The sequence below is a fragment of the Xenopus laevis genome, chromosome 5L (genome assembly GCF_017654675.1).
Source record: "Xenopus laevis strain J_2021 chromosome 5L, Xenopus_laevis_v10.1, whole genome shotgun sequence".
NCBI lineage: Eukaryota > Metazoa > Chordata > Amphibia > Anura > Pipidae > Xenopus > Xenopus laevis.
The window spans coordinates 122,919,542-122,947,483 of record NC_054379.1 but is presented as its reverse complement, the minus strand read 5'-3'; the positions used below and the strand labels follow the sequence as shown (position 1 = coordinate 122,947,483).

At 38.6% G+C, this 27,942-nt stretch overlaps 1 protein-coding gene across 1 annotated transcript; it reads left to right on the top strand.

Moving 5' to 3' along the window:
• On the top strand, positions 1-27,942 carry LOC108716214 (major facilitator superfamily domain-containing protein 1). Its single transcript, XM_018262335.2, has 16 exons — positions 1-187; positions 3,999-4,051; positions 4,794-4,906; positions 6,296-6,338; positions 7,454-7,521; positions 8,129-8,237; positions 9,235-9,271; positions 12,054-12,165; positions 12,930-12,986; positions 13,956-14,112; positions 14,210-14,307; positions 15,067-15,179; positions 16,222-16,269; positions 16,950-17,010; positions 25,473-25,578; positions 27,639-27,942. Exons 1-16 carry the CDS (start codon positions 49-51, stop codon positions 27,696-27,698), a joined length of 1,374 nt encoding a protein of 457 aa, XP_018117824.1. The 5' UTR covers positions 1-48; the 3' UTR covers positions 27,699-27,942.

The following is a 27,942-nucleotide window of genomic DNA, read 5'->3' as shown; positions in this document are numbered from 1 at the left end:
ATTTACTTCGCCTCTGTCTAGCCGTGGTCACATGACACGTCGTAAAACATGGCGGATGATGAGGATCGCGAAGCGCTCCTACCCGAGGCTGCCGGGTCTCGAAAGAGAGACATGGCAGCGATCTGCGACCCCAGCCGATTCGCCCACAGAATGCTGGTTTTGGCTCTCATGTGCTTCCTGGGATTCGGTAAGTGTAGCTGGGACGTGTCGGCAGGCAGAGCTACGGGTCATAGTGACATAAAGATCTGTGCACAGTCTCAAAGCGAATAGTGTTGGACAAGTACTATAGCTTATAGGCAGTGGGCTACAAAGTGCTGGACAAGTACTATAGCTAATAGCCAGTGGGCTACAAAGTGCTGGACAAGTACTATAGCTTATAGCCAGTGGGCTACAAAGGGCTGGACAAGTACTATAGCTTATAGCCAGTGGGCTACAAAGTGTTGGACAAGTACTATAGCTTATAGTCAGTGGTCTACAAAGTGTTGGACAAGTACTATAGCTTATAGCCAGTGGGCTACAAAGTGCTGGACAAGTACTATAGCTTATAGCCAGTGGGCTGCAAAGTGTTGGACAAGTACTATAGCGTATAGCCAGTGGGCTACAAAGTGTTGGACAAGTACTATAGCGTATAGCCAGTGGGCTACAAAGTGCTGGACAAGTACTATAGCTTATAGCCAATGGACTACAAAGTGCTGGACAAGTACTATAGCTTATAGCCAGTAGGCTGCAAAGTGCTGGTCAAGTACTATAGCTTATAGCCAGTGGGCTGCAAAGTGTTGGACAAGTACTATAGCTTATAGCCAATGGGCTGGAAAGTGTTGGACAAGTACTATAGCTTAAAGCCAGTGGGCTGCAAAGTGTTGGACAAGTACTATAGCTTATAGTACTATAGCTTATAGCCAGTGGGCTGCAAAGTGTTGGACAAGGACTATAGCTTATAGCCAGTGGGCTGGAAAGTGCTGGACAAGTACTATAGCTTATAGCCAGTGGGCTACAAAGTGCTGGACAAGTACTATAGTTTATAGCCAGTGGGCTGCAAAGTGTTGGACAAGTACTATAGCTTATAGCCAATGGGCTGGAAAGTGTTGGACAAGTACTATAGCTTAAAGCCAGTGGGCTGCAAAGTGTTGGACAAGTACTATAGCTTATAGTACTATAGCTTATAGCCAGTGGGCTACAAAGCGCTGGACAAGTACTATAGCTTATAGCCAGTGGGCTGCAAAGTGTTGGACAAGTACTATAGCTTATAGCCAGTGGGCTACAAAGTGTTGGACAAGTACTATAGCTTATAGCAAGTGGGCTGCAAAGTTCTGGACAAGTACTATAGCCAGTGGGCTACAAAGTGTTGGACAAGTACTATAGATTATAGCCAGTGGGCTACAAAGTGCTGGACAAGTACTATAGCTTATAGCTAGTGGGCTACAAAGTGCTGGACAAGTACTATAGCTTATAGCCAGTGGGCTACAAAGTGCTGGACAAGTACTATAGCTTATAGCCAGTGGGCTACAAAGTGCTGGACAAGTACTATAGCTTATAGCCAGTGGGCTGCAAAGTGCTGGACAAGTACTATAGCTTATAGCCAGTGGGCTGCAAAGTGCTGGACAAGTACTATAGCTTATAGCCAGTGGGCTGCAAAGTGCTGGAGAAAGGGAATCTTCCCCACTGCAGATTTTAGTGACGCGATCACTTTGTTTCTGATAACAGTGATTCTGGTAATATATATAATTAGGAAAATTCATCTTTGCCTTTCCAATACTTTTGTTTTTAAAATAATCCATATTCCAATTTTGCTTGATTAAAACGGACAACAATCCCTTGTTCAACATTAGTGTAATAAATAGGCCTTGTGCTGAACATAAATTCTGCCTGTTTTAATGAAAGAGAAAGTAACATGTTCCAGGTTTTACAATGCTGGGTAAAATGTATTCTAGATAAATAAGCCCAACTGTGCCTTGTGTGATTATGCATTTTCACATAAAGGAGATGGCTCCAATATATTTGGCATCACCTGGTGTCTTTCCCCAAGGGGCTTGTCCTAATGCTGTCAAAAGATTCATGTGTATTTCAGCTGGATGCCTGCAATACAGCCTAAAACACTTGTGTGTTTCAAAGCATGGTGTCTGTTCTCCTCTTTCTTATCTGTGGGCTCTCAGGGTGGCAATTTCAATGTGATCATTTCAATGTGATCATTTCAATGTGATCATTACAATGTGATTTCCTCCTTTTTAAAGTGATGGCCAACAGGGAGATTTGTCGCCCACAATAAAAACGCATGGCTGCGGTTGACAAATCTCCCAAAAATGCTTCTCCACCAGCAATAATTGAAAACGTGTGGGTTTTACCACTGGCGATTTCAATTCTTGCCGGTGGAGAAGCAGTTTTCGTGCACATTTATAACGGGTGACAAATCTCCATGTCAGCTATGGTCCTGCGATAAATCTTCTTCAAATGTTTTTCCATTGGCAATAATGTAAATCGTCGGCAGGAAAACATACAAGTTGTTTTGGCTTTCAGAAGTCGCCGGAGTTGCCCAGCAAGGAAACTTTGGGTGACTTCTGAAAACTGAAGGGACGCAGGAGATTATTCCTCATGAAAGAGGATATATCGCAGGTGACTAATTTCTTGGTGTGCCATAGCCCTTCTTTAAAGGAAAACTATACCCCCAAAATGAACACTTAAGCAACAGATAGTTCATATCATATTAAGTGGCATATTAAAGAATCTTACCAAACTGATATATATATGTAAGTAAATATTGCCTTTTACATCTCTTGCCTTGAGCCACCATTTCGTGATGGTCTGTGTGCTGTCTCAGAGATCACCTGACCAGAAATACTACAACTCTTACTGTAACAGGAAGAAGTGTAGAAGCAAAAGACACAACACTGTCTGTTAATTGGCTCATGTGACCTAACATACAGTACAGTGAATCCTACGATCCCAGGGGGCGGCCCTTATTTTTTAAAATGGCAATTTTCTATTTATGATTACCCAATGGCACATACTACTAGAAAAGTATATTATTATGAAAATGGTTTATTTACATGAAGCAGGATTTTACATATGAGCTGTTTTATGCAATATCTTTTTATAGAGACCTACATTGTTTGGGTGGTATAGTTTTCCTTTAAGGCTAATATCATATTATGTAGAACTTTTACTCTCTGTGTATTTTAGTTGGCTGAGAAGTTACAGTAAGTCTCCTCCTCATATCAGCACCCAAATGATTTTCTTGTTTCTACCTATTTCCAGTTTAATTGTTTGAAAGCCATAAGAAGCAGTAAGGGTCATATTTTCTATATAGGCATCTTTAGGGGGGGGGGGTGACCCGTGGATATTAATAGAGAATGAAAGCTTGACATACCATTTTTTGTACAGCCCCCCCACCGAACTGCATCCCCAAATCCTTGCCTGAGTAGTGCAGTGGGGTTGAAGGGCTCCATCTTTTACTGCCAAATCTACTCGTGAAAGTGATCGCTGGCAGCATGAGCAGTTAAAATGAATCCAGACTTGACTTCATATCATGCTCATGCTCCATATCCACAATGACTTGAGAGAGAACATTCAGTGCTGCAAGATGGTGTCCCTCAACTCTGATGCACTTCTTTTTTTTTTAATCTCAGTCCAACAGGCAAGGTAAACAAGCTGGATTTGGGTGCAGGGGTAGAGGGCTGTCTTAAAATCATACTGTTATATGAGGCTTTCATTATTGTTTGATCTTGCAGAAGCCACTGGCTCTTTTCAGATCAAAATCAGTTCTCAAACTATGGGAAATGGTTATGGACAATTTGTAGCCAAAAGAAATTGGCATATTCCGGCTGAAAGGTGCTGCATGTTATATAATATGATAGGATGTGCGGGAAAAAGTAATCCGTGTTGGACTGCCGTGTTGTTGTTTTTATTTTTGTACTCTCAACAATATCTCTAAAGGACTTTTTAAACTAAACTAATATGTTGTGCATCACATGTACTAAGCAAATGTTTGTTTTTTCTTATAGGGAGCTATTTTTGCTATGACAATCCAGCAGCTCTGCAAACACAGGTTCAAGCAGTAAGTAACATTTATTATTTGTTTTATTTTTGTTTCATACATTCAGTGGATGGGTCCCCCCACACCAAGAATAAACCTGTATGTTTTGTTACAAGCACCTCACTGCTTTCCTGAGTTCTCCTGGGGTTTCCCTTGTGACTATCCGGGACCGGTGCACAGAAAAGTTGGACATTTTACTTTACCACTTGTGTGCTGGTCAGGAACTACTGAATCAGAGCTGCACAGAGAAGCATAGTTCACATGCACAACCCATGGAGCCCCTAAGATATTGAACAAAGATGGTGGAGCAGTGATCATTTCTAATGATAGTGACTATATTCACTAAGGGGTTTCCACTTGGAACAATTTTATATTGTTAAACCATATATTCTCCCCGGCATTTCCAGTTATTGAACTGGAAATTTGGCTTTTCTAGTGCATAGAGCTCAATTGCACACACTGCATTAGCAATGTGCCCCCCCCTCCCAGGCCCACTCCTCCACTGGAAAGGTGGCATTGCAAAAGCTGCTACAGGGTATAGAATTTCCCTGCCTCTATTTTGTAAAGTGAACTATTAGAGCTACTGTGCTTTGCCAACTTTTCTGAAATTAGCCCTGATTTATATATTAAATTGGCAGGGTACAGCAGTCCCCATGGTGAGCTAATCTTATTTCCTGCCTTATTTAAAACAGACCAGTTGTTGCCAAGAACTTGTCATTCAAACATTATAACCAATGTTTTTATTGTTATTTTTTTTATAAAGGACATGAAGGTGAACACAGCAGACTTTATGCAGTTATATGCATTTTACTCTTGGCCCAATGTTGTACTCTGTTTTTTTGGAGGATTTCTGATTGATCGGGTCTTCGGAATTCGGTATGCTTCCACTCATTATGTATTATTAAGTTTGTAATTTATGTATTAGGGGTGCTTATATCTATATCAAACTATTAATGAGATGGTATAGCTTAAAGGTTGTCTGTATGTATGTATGTATGTTATCCTGCAGTACCAGCACTCAAATCGTTATGTTGTCCGTGGTGCACAATCAAAATTGCATAGACAGAGTAAGAAGGATCAGCACTCACTGTATTGAGGTGAAGAAAATTCGTTTTATTTTGATTTAGTGATTTACATCTTAATCCGACTTTTCGGCCCCACCTGGGGACCTTTTTCAAGGATATTGTGTAACTGTGATGTGATAATTAAATACCCACCCCCATCAGTGAAGTATGCCGCCAAAAATGATGTCATCAGTCCAAATTGAAGTGTCAGAACAAAGTTTTTTTTTCTTTTCTTTCTCTTTTGGTGATAATGTGCAATATTGCATAATGTGCAATATTGCATGGACATCATTCAACACAGAATGTTGACACCTGCTGGTGAAAAGCAATATTGCACATTATCACCAAAAGAGAGAGAATAGAAAAAAACTTTGTTCTGACACTTCAATTTGGACTGATGATGTCATTTTTGGCACCATACTTCACTGATGGGGGTGGGTATTCAATGATCACATCGCAGTTACACAATATCCATATATATATATATATATATATATATATATATATATATATATATATATATATATATATATATATATATATATATATATATATATATATATATATATATATATATATATATATATATATACATACACACACAAAGGATTGTGCATTTACTGTGCAGAGAGTGCTGATCCTTCGTTTGTTTATATTATAATCCTTGATTGTGCACATCTGGCAACTCAAAGTATGAGTGCGGGCACTTCTGGACAATTTTATTATATATATATATATATATATATATATATATATATATATATATATATATATATATATATATATATATATATATATATATATATATTTTTTTTTTAAATGAAAAATATATATAAGAATAGCTTTATTACAACTAACATGGCTTGTAACAAAGAGGTGATTTTAAAAAGTATTTTTTACCTATTAAAAACAGCTTTTAGTATCGGCTCTGCAGGCGCTTCAGCATAAATGGTCACTCGACATGATACGTTGTCTTTGCTTCTGGTAGACAAGCAGTGTTGTGGTACATACATCTGTCTAAATACTTCTCTGTTGTGGGCATACAACTAAACCTCGGCCACAGAGATCAAAACTCTTAGTTTGGCATTAACCTAAAATGTTAACGGCTGCTGTACTGATAAAAGTTTGTATATGTCAGTAGCAAGTTATTGAATACATTTTACAAGGTGATTTATGATATTTTTTCTGTTTGTTTCGTTAGGCTGGGCACCATAATATTTAGTCTGTTTGTTTGTGCAGGACAGGTAAGCATAACTTTTTATTGAAAAATTACAACAAGCAGCTCCTCATCTGCCGATACCGTGTGCAACTGTGTATAATTACCCTATAGCCTTGTGTCAATGGAACACAATAGTATTGGCCCTTCAGCGTGCATACAAATGGATATTGGTGCATAAATTTATAGTTCAGTGTTTCCATGTCAAAATCCAGTCCATGTGAGGGGTAAGGGCAATAGTCCACAAGGAGATTAATCCCCAGCAATAAATCTCCTGTTCTGTGGGCTATTAATCTCCTGTGAATGCTTTCCCACTGCCAATAAAGTGAATTACCGGTGTTAAAACCCATGTGTCGCTTGACTTTCAAAGTCACTTGAAGTTTCCTCTTGGGGCAATTTTGCTGGCTATTAATCTCCTGGTGTGCCATCAGCCTAAAGGGCTGTCCTGCCACACTGTCAGTGTGCACACAAGAGGGGACGGACAAGAGCAAATCAGCCATGTATCTACTGGTGTAGATATACTATAAAACCATGTTTGTGCCACTGGCCTGATGATTTATAAATTCAAGTGGTAGAGATACAAAAATAAAAGCAGAAACTTACCAGAAACTAAACTATTTCCTGGTTTACTGGCAATCGGATAACTGCTTGTAATCATTGTAAACATATCCCTTTACTTTGCTTATCACCCCATAAGTCCCGATTTTCTGCTATACAGACAGCTGGAAGGCTGTGACTAGAAGGAAGTAGAATGAAAATATTTATCTTAGGGTAAGGGGCTCATGGGCAGATTCGGGGAGATTGGTTGCCCCAGCGACAAATCAGCTTTTCTTGGGGGGCGACAATCTCCCGGAACTGCCTTCCTGCCGGCTATAATGAAAAATCACCAGCGGGATTGCACTCGTGGTGCTAAGTTTTCCGAAGTTGCCTCACGAGTAAACTTCGGCCGACTTTGGAAAACTATTTTTCCGTTAAAACCAGCAGGAAAGTAGAGGAATGCAGTTCGAGGAGATTGCCATTACCCTTGTGCAACTGGAAATAGTAGCCATGCATAAATAATAGATTTTTTTGTTAACACTGATTAACTAAACTTTATATCTCAATCATATGTTTTGTGTTAATTGTATTGTTTTTACTTCCTAGGTCATATTTGCTACTGGAGCTTTAGTTAATTCTTTTTTGGTGATGGAAGTTGGCCGATTGGTGTTCGGGTGAGTGTAACAATGTAATAAAAATTGAAGGTGCTCTGCTGTCTCCACAAACTGCTAGCGATTATGCCAGTGGCTGTTATGTGAACCCATCCACAGAGCACATTTTTGGTGACATAAAGTGAGCCCCAGTAGATGCTGGGATGCTCTTGAACCACATCAGTTGTAAACTGTATAAGGCATTAATACAGACTGCCACTGGGCAAAATCTATCCCGAGCATTTGTCCAAGCAGAGAATGCAGATACAGGTATGGGATCTGTTATCTGGCAACCCATTATCCAGAAAACTCTAAATTACAGGAAGGCCATCTCCCATAGACTCCATTTTACCAAATACTTCATTTTTAAAAATTATGTTTTTTCTGTAATAATAAAACTTGTAGCTTGTACTTGATTCCAGCTCAGATGCAGGAGCAGAATAACATTGTCTCCTTCCAAATAACATAATTTTTATAGGGATATAGAGGGATTTAACCATAGTGTACAGCACTGCATAATATGTATCCACTTAATGATAGTAATAGCAATAATGATGTATAGGTTTTACAGTGTACTCTCTGCATATCCAATATTTTCCCTAGCATAAGTATTCCTAATCTTATCTTGCAGAATTGGTGGTGAGTCACTAGCTGTTGCACAAAATACCTATGCAGTCAGCTGGTTCAAAGGAAAAGAACTGAACCTGGTATTTGGCCTGCAGCTTAGTATGGCTAGAGTGGTAAGTTCCAATATTCCAGTCTGGAGTTTAACTCCTTCATGACCACAGCAGCGAAAACAAATCTCGACTACAGGATTTTCCACTAGTATATGCATCCATGCCATAATTGATACCTCTGAGACATTTATCGTTATCAGTTACTGTATCTTTAAAGGAGACCTAAACCCCCCAATAAGAAAAGTTCCCCTCCCACCTCCCCCCCCGCATAGTTCATTACCCCTGAAAATGTAACCTATCGGTGCAGAGTAAGCGCAGCAGAGATCATCTGTTAAACTGGCCATAGATCGACTTTCCCATCTCCCGACTCGCCACTAACCATTCAGATCAAAGTCTTACCAGTCAGATTAGTTAAAGAACAGATCAGCAATGTTCTGCCCCTGACAGCAATCGTACGATATATATGTCCAACCAAAGCTAGTGACAGTCTCCCACTGAAAATCGTACGATCGGCAATACATGCAGAGATATTATCGGCAGCCGACAGAAATTTTCTAACCTGTCCGATCGACCAAACGACCGATCTCCGCCGGACGAAAAATGTCGGGACTCTCCACACACGGTTCGAAAATCGTACGAATCCTCGATTCGTACGATCAGATCTTTGTGTCTATGGCCAGCTTAAGGGAGTTAATAGCAACTGCACATGCGGCAAAAGTGCTGTAAGTTGCCGAAGATCCGGAAGATGGCACCTACGAGCTCTGCTGCACTTACTCTGCACCGATAAGTGAGAAATGTATTCAGGACACTTTCAGGGGTAATGAACTATGCGTGGGGTGGTGGAAGTAGGGTGGGGGCACTATCTAGGCTGGTTGCTAGGGGGGGTTAGTTCTCCTTTGAGTGGACAGACAGTGTGTTATGTATGGGCCCAGTAGCCTTGAACCTGTGAAAGCATGATGTTCTTCATTGCACACATCTTATCCATTCAGTTCCATTTTTCTTTCGAAAGAGGCATTTTACAATAAATATTCCTTAAATAAGCCTTTCCATCAGATTTTAGGCCAATGGTGCAATAAGAAATGTGATCACTGCTACATGTATTGACCTGCTGTTGGTCCCTTTCCTTTTGCTAAAAGTAATTTTATTAGCAGTGTTAGCAACCATACTTCACGGGTGGTTCACCTTTAAGTTAACTTTTGGTATGTTATAGAATGTTCAATTATAAACAACTTTTCAATTGGTTGACTCTATTTTGTATAGTTTTTGAATTATTTGCCTTCTGACACCATCTAAAAACAAATGAAAAGGCTACACATGTATTGTTATTGCTACTTTTTATTACTCATCTTTCTGTTCAGTCCCTCTCATATTCATATTCTAGTCTCTTATTCAGATCAGTGCAACCAGATTGCTGAAATTGCAAACTAGAAAGCTGCTGAATAAAAAACTAAATAACTAAAAAAATAATGAATAATAGAAAATGAAAACCAATTGTCTCAGAATATCACTCTCTGCACCAGGGCTGTCCAACTGTTGGCCTGTGGGCTGCATGAGGCCTGCGGCCCCCCCTTTATGTGGCCCTCCACATCAAAGTCTGCCTGCTGTGTCTGTTTACCATATGTAAGATTTAAAAGGTATCACTACAGAGATTAACTGGCCCCTGCATTTTTTAAACATCAAATTCACACTAATCCCCTGTATTGTTTACACCTGTGATCCCCCTGTATTGTTCACATCCTCTACTGTTCACACCTGAGACCCAGACTGAAACTGCCCACATTGTTCACCTGTTCACACTTTATACAAAATGCTAATGGGGCACCAGAACTGTGTCACTGTATGTAGTACATCTTAGAACCCAAGCCTGGTATTTGTTCTGGGGGTTTGTTAGCATTTGAAAATTGTTGTTAGTGGCCCCTAAGGTGTTTGATCATATTCTGGGGTACTGTATTATACACAGGGGGGGAGGAGGCATACAGATTTAAGGGTATGTCTTAATACGAAAACTTTTTTCACATATGAGTGGCATCCCTGCCGGTGCCGGGCCAAGGTAGTTTGGCACCCTAGGCAGGAGCTTCAATCAGCGCCCCCCCTGTCCTGCATTACCATTTACCTCCGTACCATGATGGTTTTTAAATAAAGAAAATAAAATGTGCAACACTTTTTCATTTATATCACTGCCCCCTGTACCAGAAAGCCCAGCAGCCATCCATCATACTGCCCCCCCATACCTGTGCCAGTAGCCATCCATTATACTGCCTCCCATACTGTACCAGCAAGCTCAGCAGCCATCCATCATACAACCCTCCAGCAGCCATCATATTGCCCCCGATCTTTACCTGTGCCAGCAGCAGCCAAAAATAAATTTGATCACATCATATTGCCCCCAAGTATTTATATACCTGTGCCAGTGCCCAGCCCAGCAGCAGCAGCAAACATATGGCCCCCAAATCTGTACCTGGCTGTGCCAGCAGGAAGCTTCACACTTTACAGTAATAGAAAGAATGTCTTCAGTTCAGTGCAACTGTGCAAGGCTGAGAACGGCAAGCGCGAGCCACACCAAGCAGCCCCCCAGCTCTCTGCCACCCGAACACATCAGTGACGTCATTGGCGCGTGTACGCATGTCGCTCTGCACTGCTACACTGCAATGCACAGAAAGAGCTATTACTTGCTGGCAGAGGAAGAAGGTGAAGGAGGGGGGTTACACCCTACTGAGTAACCATGATTACTGAAACAAATTATTAAATAAACACTTGGAAAAAAGAAAAAACCCCATTAAAAGTGCGCCCCTCAATGATGGCGTCCTAGACAGCCGCCTACTCTGCCTACCCCTAGTTCTGGCCCTGATCCCTGCAGTGAGCACTAACCATCTGTTTTTTTGGTGTGCTATTAATGTGCACAATTCTATACAAAGTCGGGAGTCCATATTATTATCAAACCAAGCCCACGGGACTCGCCCCAGTTCAAAAGGGCCATCAACTATAGAAAAATTTATATCAAAAAATGATATAGGTCCCAAAGCTTTCTTCAAGTAAAAAATATTAATTTATTGAAGTACATTTTAAAAGAATTATAGCTGGTACATACTACCCCCCATATCCCACCTTACGCGTTTCGCACCCTCCGGCGCTTAGTCATAGGTGTGCTATTAATGTGGACATGGTCTTGCGGTAACATGGGTGTAGTTTAAAGTGGGTGTAGTCTAAAAACAGTAAAAATGAAATTAATCTGTATTGGTGGCAAGTATTGGCGTAATTGGACAGCATCTGCATTTTGCCATTTCAATAAACCTTTAAAATGGTTGTTTACCTTCCAAACACCTTTTTCTGTTCAGTTGTTTTCTGATTGTTCTCCAGAAAAATACTTTCCATTATTTATTTTTTACTGTTTTTCCAAAATCTAAGTTTAAAGTTGAATGTTCTGTCTCTGGTGTTTCAGTCTTGGCAGCTCAGTAATTCAGGTGCAGACTCTGAACTGATACAATTTTGCAACATTTAGTTGATCCATTTCTCAGCAGCATCTCTGGAGTATTAGCAAGTATTGTATCAATTCTAACAGCTGCCTGTAATCAAACCCAGAGACGACCCCCCCTCCCGGAGCTGCTTTAGAAGGTGAAAAATGACACTTTACACTTCAATATTAAAAAAACGATGACAATTAGAAAGTAATTGGAAAAAGTTGTTATTTCTGGTGATCTATCTGAAAACAAATAGTTGTTTGAAGGTGAACAACCCCTTTAACACCAATTAGAAATGTACTAAAATAAGTATAATCTTTAAAATTAAATTTTTCGACTTGTTCTGTAAATCCGTTATTTAATACAAAAAGAGTATAAAATGTGTATACTAACACTCCTTTTGCATATGTTCATTTGTCAGGTGAAGTTATAAAGATAACGGATGTAAAGGATTTTTCACTTTCGCTGTGGCTGATCTTTATCATCTGTGTGTGTTACTATGTTGCTGTGTTTCCTTTCATTGGGCTGGGAAAGTAAGTGTTTTGCAATTATGTAATAATGTATTGATTTACTGCTGGGTAAGGGTTATTAAAATGTTCTTTCATATAAGCAGTATTTTAGTTATAAGGTAAAGAAAAACTAAAGCCAAAAAAATCATGGCAAAAATGTTATATACTGCACTTCCTTATAACTGGTTTGCTCTCAAAAGTTGTTCACAGCACATTCACAGTACCTAATTGTACAGTTTGTGCTAATTAAGGAATTCTCATGCAAAATGCACTGTTGTTATACTGCCATGTTAGGGTGAATCCATATTAATTACAGCCTTGTAGCATTAATTTTATGTTTTGTGTGTGTATATAAATGCATATTGACGTACAAAGCTTAGGTAGCTACTGTGAATCAGCAGAAAAGATTATTTGGAGCTACTGTGCTTGGAGTCCTGAATCTGGTTGATTACCCACAGATCACCCGTCATGTGGGAGGATTACAATCAAAAATGGTAAATGGGTTTTCAGGGTGGTTTACTGGATCTATGCGAGTCGAATGCAGGTTGTGGGTTCTTGTTTCAGATATTGGACCTGTGTAGAGCTCTAACTTGGGACATCTTCAGAGGTACAGAGCAGGGACTGCTAAAGGTCTCTGGTGATTTTTGGCTGGTCCACAAATACAAAACACGTCTAAACGAATTATTTGTTGATCTTTAATGGGTTTCAGTTTTCTTATGATTTTTTTAAACTTCATTTATTAAGTTCAATGAGCAAAAAGCTGAAAGTGGTCATTCCTTTTATTCCAGGGTTTTCTTCATTGAAAAATTTCAGTTCTCCCCATTACAAGCCGGTGCGATAAACAGGTAGGTTGCTGATTCAGTGTTTCCTCTTGTTTGCAGCAGAATTTTGACAAACAGATAAACAAATGATTAAGTTTATTATTGAGTGTATAGCCCTCATTTACACTTGCTGGAAGTCATTTTCACAAATTGATACAATACAATAAATAGTTATAGTGTCTATGATCTTAATGCACGTCATTTTAAAATTTTGCTGTTATCCTTACAATTTATACAATAGAATCTGATTTATTTTATTTGAAGTGTTTAGAGACTCATTATTGATTTTTCAAAATGAATATTTCCCTAAGGCTAGGGTCAGGGCTGATCTCCGCCTGCGGGAAAAAGCAGATTGAGAACCAGCCTCTATGCCATCTGCAAGCTCTCTGTTTTTGGCGCCAAAAGTCCGCCATGTGGCCCACTTGGGCCAATGAATGGTTCTGGATGCAGGCAAGGAAGGAAGCAGATGACCGTGTAGGGGTCGTGCGTGTCCTTTGATATATGGGCAAAAATTGCAGTTACAATAATCAGAAATGTGGTAAACTGGCTTGTGACTGGAGCAAGGCCAGCTGAGCATGTTTGAGCCTCCACGTACTAAAGAGTGTCCCAAGAAATTGGTTGGAAATGTGTCTGATACATAGGTGAACATAAATGCAACAAAAGCAGTGCCTTATTGTAGTTGCTGCTTTAGGTTGACCTATTTTAAAAAGATAGGACATCATTTAAACCTTAAGATTTGGTGCCCCTGCAAAATTAAAAAAGTATTATAGATTTTTTTTCAGTGAATAGAATAGTAGGACTTATTATCTTTATAAATGTTTATTTGACTCTTGACGAATGTCTGTTTGCCTCTTTAGTACTAAAGAAGTGAGGAACCTGCTGAGAAAGCTCATTATAAATAAAATGTGGCTTTGAGTTGAAATGGGTATCAAACAAAACCTATTTCAAATCCTAATTTAAATGTAATTGTATATTTCTTATTCCTGCTTTTAGTGTGGTTTATATTATCTCTGCACCGTTGTCTCCTGTTCTGGGATTTATGGTTGACCGACTTGGGAAGAACATTATCTGGGTTATGTGTGCCGTGGTTGCTACACTTGCATCTCATCTCATGCTGGCATTTACCTTCTGGAACCCATGGATTGCTATGGTATTAACATCTCATTGCAAATGATATTGTAATTTTGTGCCTCGTGTTGGAACTGAGTCAGGAATGTGTACCATTTTATGCTTATTTCTTCCTGCAGAGTCTGCTGGGTGTCTCCTATTCTCTTCTTGCTTGTGCTTTATGGCCCATGGTCGCTTTTGTTGTTCCAGAACACCAACTGGGTACAGCATATGGATTGTAAGTTAATTCTGTGACTATATATAGACTGAACATATACTTTCCGAATGTATGAAAATAGTTGTGGTCATTGTAAGGTGGATCAGTAATTCATTTCAATATTGCTTGGTGTACCTAGTAACTATATATAGGCATCTGAAGTTCTGTAACTGAGGCTTGATGCTGTCAGCCCTGAGTTTTCAGATAACAGATCCCATACCTGTAATATGTTTAACACAGAGCTAATAGCTCAGATCGCTGCCAATTAGTGGGACAATTTGTTTTAAGAAGACACTGGCACACTGGAAGCAATTTTATATGGACATAATGGTCATGTGATTTGTCATTTCCAGTACACCGAGTTTTTGGGGCATTTTCCTTTGCCTGGTGTATAAAATAATGGAAGGCATGATATTTTGTCACCCCTATGAGGACTAATGTAAATCACCCCTGGTAAAGTATATGCATCCTGTATGAGCCCAAAGTTCAGGTAAGGCTTCTATGTGATGCATATATCACTATTTACATTAATTCCGCTAGCAAAAAAAAAGAATTTTCTATCACCCATGCTAAAGGACAAAACATCCTGTGAGCATCAGGCAGAGTGTGAGAAATGCTGTCCACTCTTTCATCTGCATGAGTTAATTTTTAGGAAGGTCATTTTCTCTGTAGCTCTCACCTTTAGGCAATTTACACTAAAAATGTAAATGAGCACCCAATAAATGTATCATTTTATATTTACCTGAATTTGTTTTCATCCTGTGGATGTTTCCATTTCAGCATGCAGTCCATTCAGAATCTGGGGCTTGCTATTATTGCGATTGTTGCTGGCGTCATACTGGATTCCAGGGGATACTTGTTCCTGGAGGTTTTCTTCAGTGCTTGTCTCTGCAGTAAGTCTTTTTTGAAGATAAGTAGGATGTTACATGTATATTTTCATTTAATGATTTATCAATTAAATATTACCTGCCACAAATAAGAAATGTTCTTATGTGATGTGTAAATGGTATGCTTGTGGGGCCACCTACCCAGTGGAATGCCAGGCAGCAGTAAGGCCAAAAGAGATGATCCAGTTCACTGTATGGTTAGGTCATTGACTGGCCAAGAATTGAGTGGGTCTCTTCTTCTGTGTTTTCCTATAACTCGACAGACTACATTGTCAGATTAGTGCTGTTTTACCTTCTGTATATTATCAAGTACTGCCTGAGTAAAGTTTCTATGTATTCATACTCCCTGTAACAGAACCTAAACGCATAGCCAAATGGTACTTTCTCTATAGAGAATGTTTAGATTTACTTGGGCTGATTATAGCAGTATGGCACCTTCTTTTCAAATGTATCATTGTCAAGAAGAAGCAAACGTATGCCACAGATAAACCTTAAGCTTGATATTCAGCTGCTGCTCTTTTAAAGGAGAAGGAAAGGCTAAAACTAAGTAAGCTTTATCAGAAAGTTCTATATAGATACACCAGTTAACCCTCAAAGTAATGCTGCTCTGAGTCCTCTGTCAAAAAAAACACAGCATTTCTTTCCTTTTATTGTGTACACATGGACTTCTGTATCAGACTTCCTGTTCAGCTTAAACCTCCAGGGCAGGGCTTGAGCATGCTCAGTTTGCTCCTCTCCCCCTCCCTCCTTCCATCCCTGCTGTAATCTGAGCTCAGAGCTGTAAGTGAGCAGGGGGAGACTCGGGCAGGAAGTGATGTCACACGAAGCTTATATGGCAGCTTCTATCCTAAAAAAACAATGAGAATGTCTAGAGCTGTTTACTTAGGTATGGTAAAGCATTCTACAGAATAAATATAGTGTTCTAGCTTGCACTATTGTGGCTAATCTGTTGGCAATAAACTGTCTTGGAGCTTTCCTTCTCCTTTAAGGCGTATAAATGTGTTCCTTTGTTTTGGTTGTTGACTTATGATGATCTTGTTTTTTACAGTGGCCATTATAGCAGTTGTTATGCTGTATTTTGTGAACCTTCTGAGAGGTAAGCAAGGATTACAATATCTCTTTTGCTAGCTAAACATTTGCTTTAGGGGTCTAATTGATCTGGATGATTGTAAAGATAAATTTGCCTTTACTCGGGAGGAAACTTCCGGCGACTTCGGAAATCGAAGCGCCGCGAGTGCAATGGTGCAGACGATTTTTCATTAAAGAGAGGGGAAGCAGTTCAGGGAGATTAGTTGAAGAGGCGATTAGTCACCGGGCGACTAAATCTCCCGAATCTCAAGGTGTGCCCTTACCTTTGGGCCCCCACTCCAATCTACCCTTCTTTGGAAAGTGCCATGAAGTCACCTCAGTGCCCGCTTTTTTTCTGTACAATTGGCTTGGCCCTCAGGCTTACTCTGCATTGTTGGTCTCCCTGGCTGTGATCATTTCAAAGAAATGTGGATGGGAGCAGGTGCTCAATGGCTTAATATAAAATGCTGTGACTTTACATTTAATGAGTGCACTGTTTATTATGGCCCTGTACCTTTACTCCCTCTTTAATAAAAAGATTTGTGAGATTAGCAGATTTAACTCATCACAGGAAATACGTCTCTGATTAGCTGGTGCTCATATGCCATACTCGGAATAAATCTTTTTAGGCAAATAATGCTTTTTGGATGCAACAACATTGTTGTAAACATTATTTACAACATTTTTAAAAATATTTTTCACATTTAGGTGGTGATCTGAATTTATCTGCTTGGGAAAGAGAAAAACTACAGAAACAAGCTGCTGTTGAGTAAGTATTCATTTTTTTAAGGCATGTGTCCGATGCAGTGGTTGATATACAGGTACAGGACCTGTTATCCAGAATGCTTGGGACCTGTGGTTTTCTGGATAATGGATCTTTTTGTAATTTGAGATTTGTAAATCTTCATACCTTAAATGTACTAGAAAATCATTTAAACATTAAATAAACCCAAATAGGATTGTTTCGGCTTCAGCAGGGTTAATTATATCTTAGTTTGGATCAATTGCAAGGTCCTGTTTTATTATTACAAAGAAATTTGAATTATTTGGATAAATGGGAGTCTATGGGAAGGGGTTTCCGGATAATGGATCCTATACCTGTATATGTTACTGTTTACTACTCAAATCAAACTGTGCTTGGCTTTTCTGCATTTAAATGAAGTTTCTACCTGCACCATCTATTTTAATGATATTCTTGTTTTAGCACCAATCATTTCACAGCATACCGAGATTGGCAGTGTGACTATTCAGACTTCTGTCATTATTGCAGTTTAAGGTGTTCTATGCCTGTGGTGTTGCCCTAAATGTAATGGGTATGCTAGTTTCATGAGTGAAAGTTTTGGAGTTCTAAACACCTGGCGTAGGGGTGTACTGGCACCCATTATTGTGTATGCAAGGGTAATTTCCAGTGTTTTGCCACCTTCAAGAGTGTCATTACTCTTGATGCACTGAGCTGTATGTTATCCCATTATTTAAGTAATTTTGCAAAGATCAACTTAAAAATTTGTTTTTTTAACGCAGAACAAAAAAAATGGTGCCGGGAACAACTTTATCGCTTTAAGCTGCTTTGCACTAACTTTCACTTTTTTTGCGTGCAGTTCCGTTTAAACTATCTAATTGTTTATACATGTGCTGTGCTTTATTATTATTCTAATCTTATCAGTCTGTTTGCAAGTAAAGGTGGCCATAGACGCACAGATAATATCGTACGAAACTAATCTTCGTACGATATTCGGTGGTGTATGGAGGGAAAAGAGCCGACCGATATCGGCAGAAGACTTGGATATCGGTCGGCTCATCGATCGGGCTGGATGGAAAATTTTTATAGGGTGCCTTTGAATGCACCCAAGCATCGTCCATTGTTAGTGCTGAATCGTCAGATACAGGTAGAATTCTATTGTTTCTACCTTTATATCTGATGATTTAGCTCTACATGTGTGTATTGAAATGAACAATCTTTCTTGGAAAGATCGTAATTGTTACATCTATTGCCACCTTAAGTGCTAGTGAGGACAGCAAGCTTTCACCTTATGGCTAAGTCTCCTCTCATGGAAACCGTATTACCACTGAGAACACTTTTGGCTTCTAATCTCTAATAAGGACTATATCCATTTGCATGGATTGGTCCCTGCTTTTTATATGTTTGCAGATTATTTGGGTATTGTTGGCACATATGTAGAGATCTGTGCAGAGACTGACTTAGTGTGTGCTGTACAATGTGTATGGGGGTATAGCATTTTGGCTGAAAGTGAAAGCTCAGCTTGAAGGGCCTAAATATTTTGCTTGCTTGCTTTTGCTGAAGTAGTGTCTTTTCTGTTGTGTTTTTGGCTGTAGTATAATGATTGTTTAGCTAAATCACCCCTTGCTTGCTTACAAGTGTTGCACAATAATGATTACAGCATGAATGATGTTTCAGCGCCCATGTTTTTCTGTCAAAAAGGAAGATTTTGTGACACTCTTAAAATAAATCTTCTATTGCAGAAAAGGGGTAATGGATTATTTTTTAAAATGCATTTGCATGTAAGAGTTTTAAATACAGTATACCATCAATCATCATATCACACAAGCCCTTAATATCCTGTAAATTATAAACGGCACTTAGTGATGTCACCAGTTATAATCGGTGCTTAGTGAAGCAATTTGTTTCATGACTCGCTGAAACTGTATTGTAAAAAATAATGTACCCCTGTTGAAAATATGATATTATTAGAAGTTCCCTCTGAGTTCCATGACCTGTATAAAAGCAGGGGATTTATGATATCCTTCTATTCTACAACAATGGGTACATTGTTCAGTATATAATTGTCCCTTTTAAAAGGGTGACAAATAAGGTTATATTTGTGAAGATTGTCTCCCTGCCACATGTTCCCAACAGACATCCATATCCATTACACACAAGCTCCTCTGAAACATTCTTTGCTGTAACTGAAATTTTCTTTATACTATACATTTTGTCTATCCAACTATTAAAACACGTAATGTGCACATTAAAACATACATGCTTTTCTGCTTACTGCATATGTAGAGACCTGTCCCCCACACACCTTTACACGGTACATCCCTATACCTGTCTGCACCATCTGTGCATATAATGTCGTTTTTGGCCAATTTTGTTACCGGGTTGCAGTAATTGGTTCTATTTGATTTAAAGTGGCAGTATACTAACTTGTTCAAAATAAAGTCAATGAATGGGGCTTGTGCTGAACATGAGTTTTGCTTATTGTGTTGTGCGAGGGAGAATTTTAATTTACCAGTGCACAGATATTCACTTGCATAGTAAACTTAATCTTATCTCTTAGCCAGAGACACGGTCAGCAAAGGGGAATAGAGAGGGACTTGTTTATGCAGAGACCGTTAGGTTGTGAGTAAAATACAAATAATTTAAGCCAAGTGCCAAGGTTATTGCACTACATAATAAATCCTTTTCCTGTGTTGCATTAGCACTGTATGGCTTGGCTGACGCAGTGTGTGAGCCCCCCAGGTATGCTCCCCTAGATTTAAAAGCTAGGCTGTACTAAGGTGCTTGGGCGCTTCGTTGCATTCTTCACCTTTCTCAAATCCTATGAATGCATGTGCTCAATTCATGGGTCTTAAGGAGTGCAATTTTAAGACCCATTTTTAAGTTAAACCAAACCCAAATGATTACAGGGAGACTGAAGGGGGGGGGGGCTAGTAAAAATTCATAAAAAGAAAACATTTTCAGCACAGGTTCTGTTGCTCATGTTGGTCAAAGCAAATGTGTATACTGTCCCTTTAAGTAAAACAATGGGACAAATATTTAAAAACAGGTTTATCAAAGGGTAAAAGTGAGAGTTCACCGTTTGATAATTATTATTCTCTAAATAACTTTATAGAACTTAGACTTGATTCAGTCCATGCCCCAGTGGAGTTTACAGTCTAAGATCCCTATCACATTCACACACATTTAATGGCCCTTTTCATCAATATTAAATGTAACCAAAGACAGGACACAGCTGTTTAAGGTTCTAGGGACCTTTTTCTCTTAAATATATTTTATTTCTGTGCATACTACCCACATACATCTATTTAATTTATCCCGCCCTGCTAAAATGTTACCCTGAGCCTCTTGCGTTGGATTACATTCTGTTTATTTCTGTATATTCTGTTTTTTGGTGGCTATTTGTAACCGTGCATTTCACACCAATTTCTTACAGAAATGAAAGTTGAATAGCAAATCTCTCCTTCGAGCATGCAGAATGCGGTCAGCAACATGTCCACTTGAAGTATCTCTTTAACTTGACATATAGTTGCAGCAACACTGCAGACTTGTAACAATTTGCTTTCCCTACCTCCTATGTGACTGGATATGGGATCTTGCTATAATCATTTAACATGTTTAGATTTTAAGCTTTTAACCGTTTTATATCTATATTTTAATATGGAAAGGGACAGGCCAGGTGGCCAGGTACTTTTGGTACTGAGAAATGTACTTAATACCTCCAAACGGTATGTGTCGGAGAATGCATGTCTCTGAAATAGTTATTGCGTACCGAGCTATTGACACTTCCTAAAGTGACTTACATTATGTAGCTTCAGTGTTTTATGAGCATTTAAACTTTCCACTGGGACTCCATTCAGATTGCACTTAGAACTCTTTTTACAAGTTAATTTAAATGCAATGTTTGCTGCTAGTTTTTAATTTTTCTTAGATAATTATTTTTTTATGTGGCAGTCACTTGATGGCACTTAGGAAGCGCTGCAGTTTACAGATCAAAAATCAACGTTTGTTATTTTAATTTTTAAAGCTATTTTTGTTTTGCACGGATCCAGCTAACCGTTCCAGCTGTCTGTTACATAGAAGTTGTGCAAAGTATGTATAAAATGTACTCGCTGTGCCAATTATTCTAATGTGGAAGTGGATGGGTGTACTGTTAATGTGGAGAAGCTGAGAGCATGGAAACCTATTTTAAGCACAGTGGATGCCATCTGTGGGAAATATTATAAAGAACAAGGTAATCACTCATCTCTGAACAACTTACCTTACAATTTAATTAGGGATGCACCGAATCCTGGATTTGGTTTGGAATTTGGCAAAGATTTGGCCTTTTTTTTTTAAGCAGTGCCTGGCCAAACCGAATCTGAATCCAAAAAATCGTGACTTATCATTACACTAACAAGGAAGTAAACCAACAAGGAAGTAAACCAACAAGGAAGTAAACCAACAAGGAAGGATAAATCCTAAAATAGTGGATTCAGTGCATCCCTAGATTTAAGGGAAACAATAATGTGTCCGTTTGAGCCCAGAGAAGTATATTGTATATACTATGGGATCGTCTTCCTCCTGTAATAAATGGAAAGATACAGAATGGATACAGAAGTCACAATTTTCTAATATGGTTTTTCCAAAGGCTAAAATTCACAATGTCAAGATTTGAAAAATTGCCATTTGTATATATCAGTGGAAATCACTGTTTTTAAACTGGGCCTATAAACAGTTGTTTATATTCAAAAATGCATTTGACATTTGGGAATAATTTCCAAGGACATTTAATCACTGAGCCTTTGTGCCATATGAGAAAGGTGGCATCCACCAAGCATGATGTACTGAATGGACATAACAGTTCAATGGAATATTGATGTCCCTTTTTAATAGTAGTAGGGTATAGAGTAAGGACAGACATTGAGATATTGTTATATTGCTTTTTGATTCTCCTTTCCCTCTCCCCCAGAAGTCTTTGTTCTGGCATGCTAAAGTAAAACTAACCTTGGGGATGCATTTCAGAACATCATTCTCAGCAGAAAGTAGTGTTAAATCTAACAAAGAGGCCAATGGCAGACTGTTGTTTTTTTTTTTTTTAATTTGCCTTCGGTATTTATACCAGCAGAGAAAAGCTGATCCACTGCCTTTCATACTTTCTGTGTGTGTTCAGTGTGTGTTAGCAAGCACACAAAGCAGATATTGGTGCAAAACTGCATACTTTAGTGTTCTCTGTGGTGCCTAACTGGCTTATCCCATGCCTGCCAGTGAATGCACATAGGAGGTGTGGAAGGCAGTGGAATGCTGGTGTAAATATACCAGAGGAGAAAAAAAAAAGACCTGTCTGCTAGCGCTTATATGAATTAAAAGATGAAATCTGCACCATATTTGTTTAAAAGCAAAAGAAGACCCATACTAAAGGGCTAATTAGTAATTAAAATACAACGCTTAACCTGCCCCCTTGTTTTTGTTCGGCCGACATCTGCAGTTACAGCCCTGCAGTATGTGTATAGGAGTTTGTGATAAGATACGGCTGCTAGTTAATGTGTAAATTGAACTCCTCTAATATACACATGCTGCATGGCTGATTACTTTTTACTTTAGTTGTGCATATGCATTCTTCTGACATGTTTCTCGCACAGTGGTCCGACCTGAGTAGACACACACACACACACACACACACACCAATCATTGCAACCTTCCAGCATGCCTGCTTATTTATTTAATAAAAGCCTCCATTTACATAGAAGTAGTTCAGGCGGCACTCCAGATAAATATAAAGAGGTTTATTGTGGCATGGGTAACCATATTGCCGGAGAGATTGGTGGGGTGTGTCTTGAGCGGTTACTATTTCATTGACCCTCCATTTACATAGACATGTAAGAACAAGAACATACACACACATAAATATAGATATATATATATATATACACATAAATGTTTTGTTATATGCTGCCTGTGCTCAGATGCATTCATAACTGACCCAGTATATATATCTGATTGCTGCTTTGGAATAAAAAAGGATATTTGTTTTAAGAGGTAGAACTTGTTTCAAGGACAGATTATTATTATTATTCCCTCAAAACATACTGTGCAAACGGAAGGTTTAAATGAATCCTTGGCCATGATGCAAGTTTTTCAGCTTGATAACTAAAGCATTGCTATTACAAGCTACAGACGAATGCCACACGTGTTGTATGTACACATACTTTTTAAAAATTTTCCTCGGCAGTGTAATTCAGTAATGCATTCACATAGCAATAAATTGCCTTGGACAAATGGCAAACACTTGAATTTCTGATGGGTATGAAAAATGCCAAACAATGCATGATAAATGTAACCATTCAATGCATCATAGGTAATGAGAAGTTACTGATAATCCACAATGGATTATGGGAATACCAGGCTAAAATCATCTTGAATCTGCTTGTATTTTTGGCGTAAAAACACCATGTGTGCCATTTGCCACAGACATTGGCTTGACAAAGAGCTCTGGCATACAACACTCTACATACTGACACATAAATTACACACATTTAGATTATTACTGTAATTTACTGAATGCCTTATAAACACTGGCTTTTGCAACATTATTGTGTATGTCTGATTTTCTTGCTTCTGACTTGCATTTGAGTTGGTAGTCTTTCTTTGGATATATTCATATGTAACTTTCGTAGAGACATTTAAGTGTCACTCCATGTAAATAGTAACAAGTAATACTGTGCTGCACAGTGTGACGTGTGATGTCAAAGCAAAATATGTCCCAGCTGTATCAAGTTATCCCCATCCCTTCATCACTGAAGCAACTTTTAGTCCATCAATGAACAAAATCAGAAGGGTGTTCGAGGCATGTAATGGTCTTTGGATTACAGTTTCTACATTTTGGTTGGTTGAGAGAATAAACATTTGTAGGACAGGCTCACCATGACCATGATTGGTTCTACAGGACTGTTACTTATTGGTAAGAAATTGCATCTGAACGTTCTATTATTTGTCTTTTGCCAGAACCAACCCAAACACTGGGGTTTAAACAATTTAACGGTGACTGTTTTCTATGTTGCTTGGGTGCAATATTATAAGAGCCTTTTGGTTGTTTTTAAGTCACCATAGGGCCACTGTGTGGGGGAACAATAGAGATATATCCATGACATTACAATTAAAACAAGGCTCTATAATCATTAACAATGTCAAACTTCCAAATTGACATCAGAAGCAGTGAACCAGCTGCTTTTTCCTCTTTTTTTATACAGGAAAGTTTGCATGTACTGCTTTTTAAAGCTTGCTTTGGGTGTTACATTCCCTCTAATAATTACACTAATTGTGCTTCCATTTATTTTTATTTACACATTTACTGCAACAGTAGCATCAAGCTGTCCATTTTAGCATGACGGTTTAGTAAACCTCTTAATTCCAGATTACTTTGGCATCAGTTGTAAACCGAAAAAAAACACAAAATGACATTCCAGTTTGTAGGGAAGCAAAGTGAATAAATGCTCTCCTTACTGAAGGCTGAGTAAGTTAATACTACTAAGTCAATACTACTTGTTGCCCACTAATACAATCTTGATATTCAGGCTAATGAAATATGCGTACTCTTTAGGAGCAAAGATTTTTAATAACTTCTAAAGCTATTTTTTTTACTGTAATTTTTGTACTGTATCTTTAGTTCAAATCTTCTGGCACTTTTTTCCCATCACACAGTAGGAATACTACGTCACAAAAATACTTGTGCACTAACATTGCATTCTGTAGTAGATTAATACAATAAGGATGTTTGGAATTAGGCCCTGCTGGCCTCTATAACTTGATAAGTAGAAAAAGGTTCAACTATGATCATTTTTCTACCTGCGTACAGCAAATGGAACCAGTTGTTAGTGACATTGATCACTAACTGTACAAACGTACAGTCTTACCGAGGTAGACCAGGAAATATTCTTTGAGTGTTTATTTTCATTTGGCTTATTTTTAGAGCAAACAAAAGCCAAAATTTGTTGAAACTTTAGTTATGGTCGAACCATACGAGAGTTGCACTTTATAACGAATGTTTATTGTGTGTATTACGTTGGAATTCGACCTTTAAACTGTTCTGATATAAATGTTGCTGGAACTATGAAGCACATTTGTTTATTGGCTACATAAATGGTATTGTCTGCTTTAAACTCAGGGGAAATTTATATTTGTATACCAATTACTAAAAAGATTGCTGCATAATAGTTCATTCAAATGTTTGCTCATCCCACTTAATGACAAATGTGAAGGATGGTGCATTAATATATTGTTAACATAAGTAATTCTGCACTTTTAATATATGATTTTACTAAATAAAATTGTTGTTAAAAAAAATATATATAGTATTGTCATTTTTTTTCTTGTGTACATAATTTCTATGTCTTTCTAGGTTTCTGAAGTACGTGTTTAAGAGTTGGATAATCAATATTGTTCTCCCTTTTGCTATATAAATCCAGTTCTATTTTAGATAAGTTTTGAGTTACTAAGAGCTGTTGTGTTCATAGGGCTGAGAAAGAGCAAATGAAGCGCCGGAATTCAGACTGGGCAAGAATTCGTCCAATGAGTGCTTTTGCAGTGCGGGTCAGGTATCTTTCCAGGCTAGGAGCACAGGTATGTATACCGCCCAAACGCATTCCAGCAAACGGAAGACCAGATATTGCATGTATCATTGCCATTCATTTTGCATGGTTCATTGCAGCTGTAATTGAAAAAAATAATTTCTAAATAAAATATCATTGCTTTCTGTACCACTAATTTAGAACAAGGAATAGGAAGATTCACAGAGGTTCCATAATGTAAAGCGCCCCCCCCCATGTTGCCATTATTCCCAGGCTGTACCAAGTTTGGCTTGTAAATGCACGTGTTATTCTAGTGTGTTTCTGTGAGTCCTAGTGTTGTTTTTATCTATAGTAATAATTACTGTAGCTAGTAATAATTCCACTTCACTTACTGTATTTGCTCTCTTGAAGATGTTTTACTAGTCATCCAATTCAATAAAGCACTGAGAAATTGAAAAATGTAATTCTGATTTGAGAAAGCCAGTCTAGTGAAATTTGATTTGACATATTATTATAGTTATATCATGGCCTGGGTGAATGAGAACCTTCACAGGCGTGTAATTTTTAGCATAGTATGAATGCTCGCTGGGATACCAGCCAAAAGGGTGAGCCCCTACTGATTGACTACATAAGAGGCAGGGTGGAATGCAGAATCCACAAAACTGGAATTACATAAAACTGGAATGATACAAAAAAGTTCGGTCTGCAGAGGCAACCAGTTATTCAACTGCTCAGGTTCCAAGCTACAAAGTATTGTTATAAAGCAATACAATATTTCCCAATTAGAGTAACATAGTCCAAAAGTGTTACTAAATTTCTGAAAGCTTTAATGTGATCCAGATGCTTAGCCCCAGACGCATCTCTTGAAGAAGTGGTTTACCTTGTAAGTTAACTTTTAGGGGCAGATTCACTAAGCGCGCTAACGTCCGCTTCACTCACATCGCAACACTTCGCCAGGTGTAAATTCGCCAGGACAACGATAATTCACTAAAATCCAAAGTTGCGTTTAGGGTGCTAAACGCAGGCAAAGTAGCGCTAGCGTTACTGCAGCAAGCAAATCGAAGTTGCGCTAGCATTACACTACACAAGCCCGGAAAACCTTAATAAAATAAAATAGAGTTGTTATATTGCCCTACACATGAGCCCAGTGTATAGTTTATGTGCCATATGTAGGGGGGAAGCCGGTTACCCCAGAAAAAAATTACGATCTTTTGCAGCCTATCACCCTGGAAAATGAAAAGTCGCCATTGTTTTTTGGGACTTCGAAAAATTTAAACCTATTTTTTGAGGAAGTCCTATCTACTCTATTGCACTTCGCCTGGTCTGAGGTGGCCGAAGTCAAGTCTAGCGCAAGAGGTAACGTTCAGTAAAATCCGCATCTTCGTGAATTTGCGTAGTTACGTCCCTGTGCCAGAGCACAACTTAGCGAGGTGTAAGGGAGCGAATTACCGCTGCAGTCTATCTCCTTCGCTAGGAGGTTGCTAGGGTAATTTGGGCCATTGCAAACAGATTGCTGAAACTGGAAAGCTTTTGAATAAAAAGCTACATAACTAAAAAAACACAAAAAAATTAACCCAGTTTCAAATTGTCTTAGAATATCACTCTCTATAACATGCCAAAGGTGAACAACCCCTTTGAGGATATTTCACAACCTTTCCACTCTTGCTGACCATTTAACATTATTTAAAAAAAATCCTATAGTGCAAATCACTCACCAGATCACTTTGGTGCTGATCGCCCCAGCTAGGAGAGAATGGGATAAATTTATTGATTCAAACTGAAGACTTTCTAGCCCCTTTTGGCTGTTGGTGGGATGCTAGGAGTTGCAGTTCCGTTTGCAGCTGTAGGGCTGGGAATCCTTGATATTTATACTGAATATTTCCAGTAATTGCTATGCAATATGAGTGGTCTTTGTGCTTTTGTCTACAGGCTGCCCCAAGGGAACCCTCACATATTTGAAAAAAGTATTTTTCCTTCCCCCTAAAATCAGACTTGACAGTGGTTTCTTTTCCTTTAATCCAGGGGTCTGTTTTGACAAGAACAAATTCACAATTCTTCTGTTACTTTCCATGGTAATATGTGTGTATATTAATAATGTATTAATCCCTCCAGCTTCCAGAACATTACTGCAGTCACTTGTCATCGCTGGCCCATAGAAGTGTCCTGAAGTAGAGCACTTTCCCTGCGGATTGCTTGTTCCTTCTCACAGATCGACAGACTGTACATGGATTGCAAAGCTCTTTTCCAGTGGATGTAATTGTCCCTGTGTGCGAGGATCTTTCTAGATACTGACTGTTAGTATGAAGAGATTTTTTCCAAAGTCCCATAAACGTGCCTCATAATTTTCATTTTCTAATTCAGAATGACCATGATGAATCCATTTTGTTGTCATATAACCATTTTTTTTATATAGCTA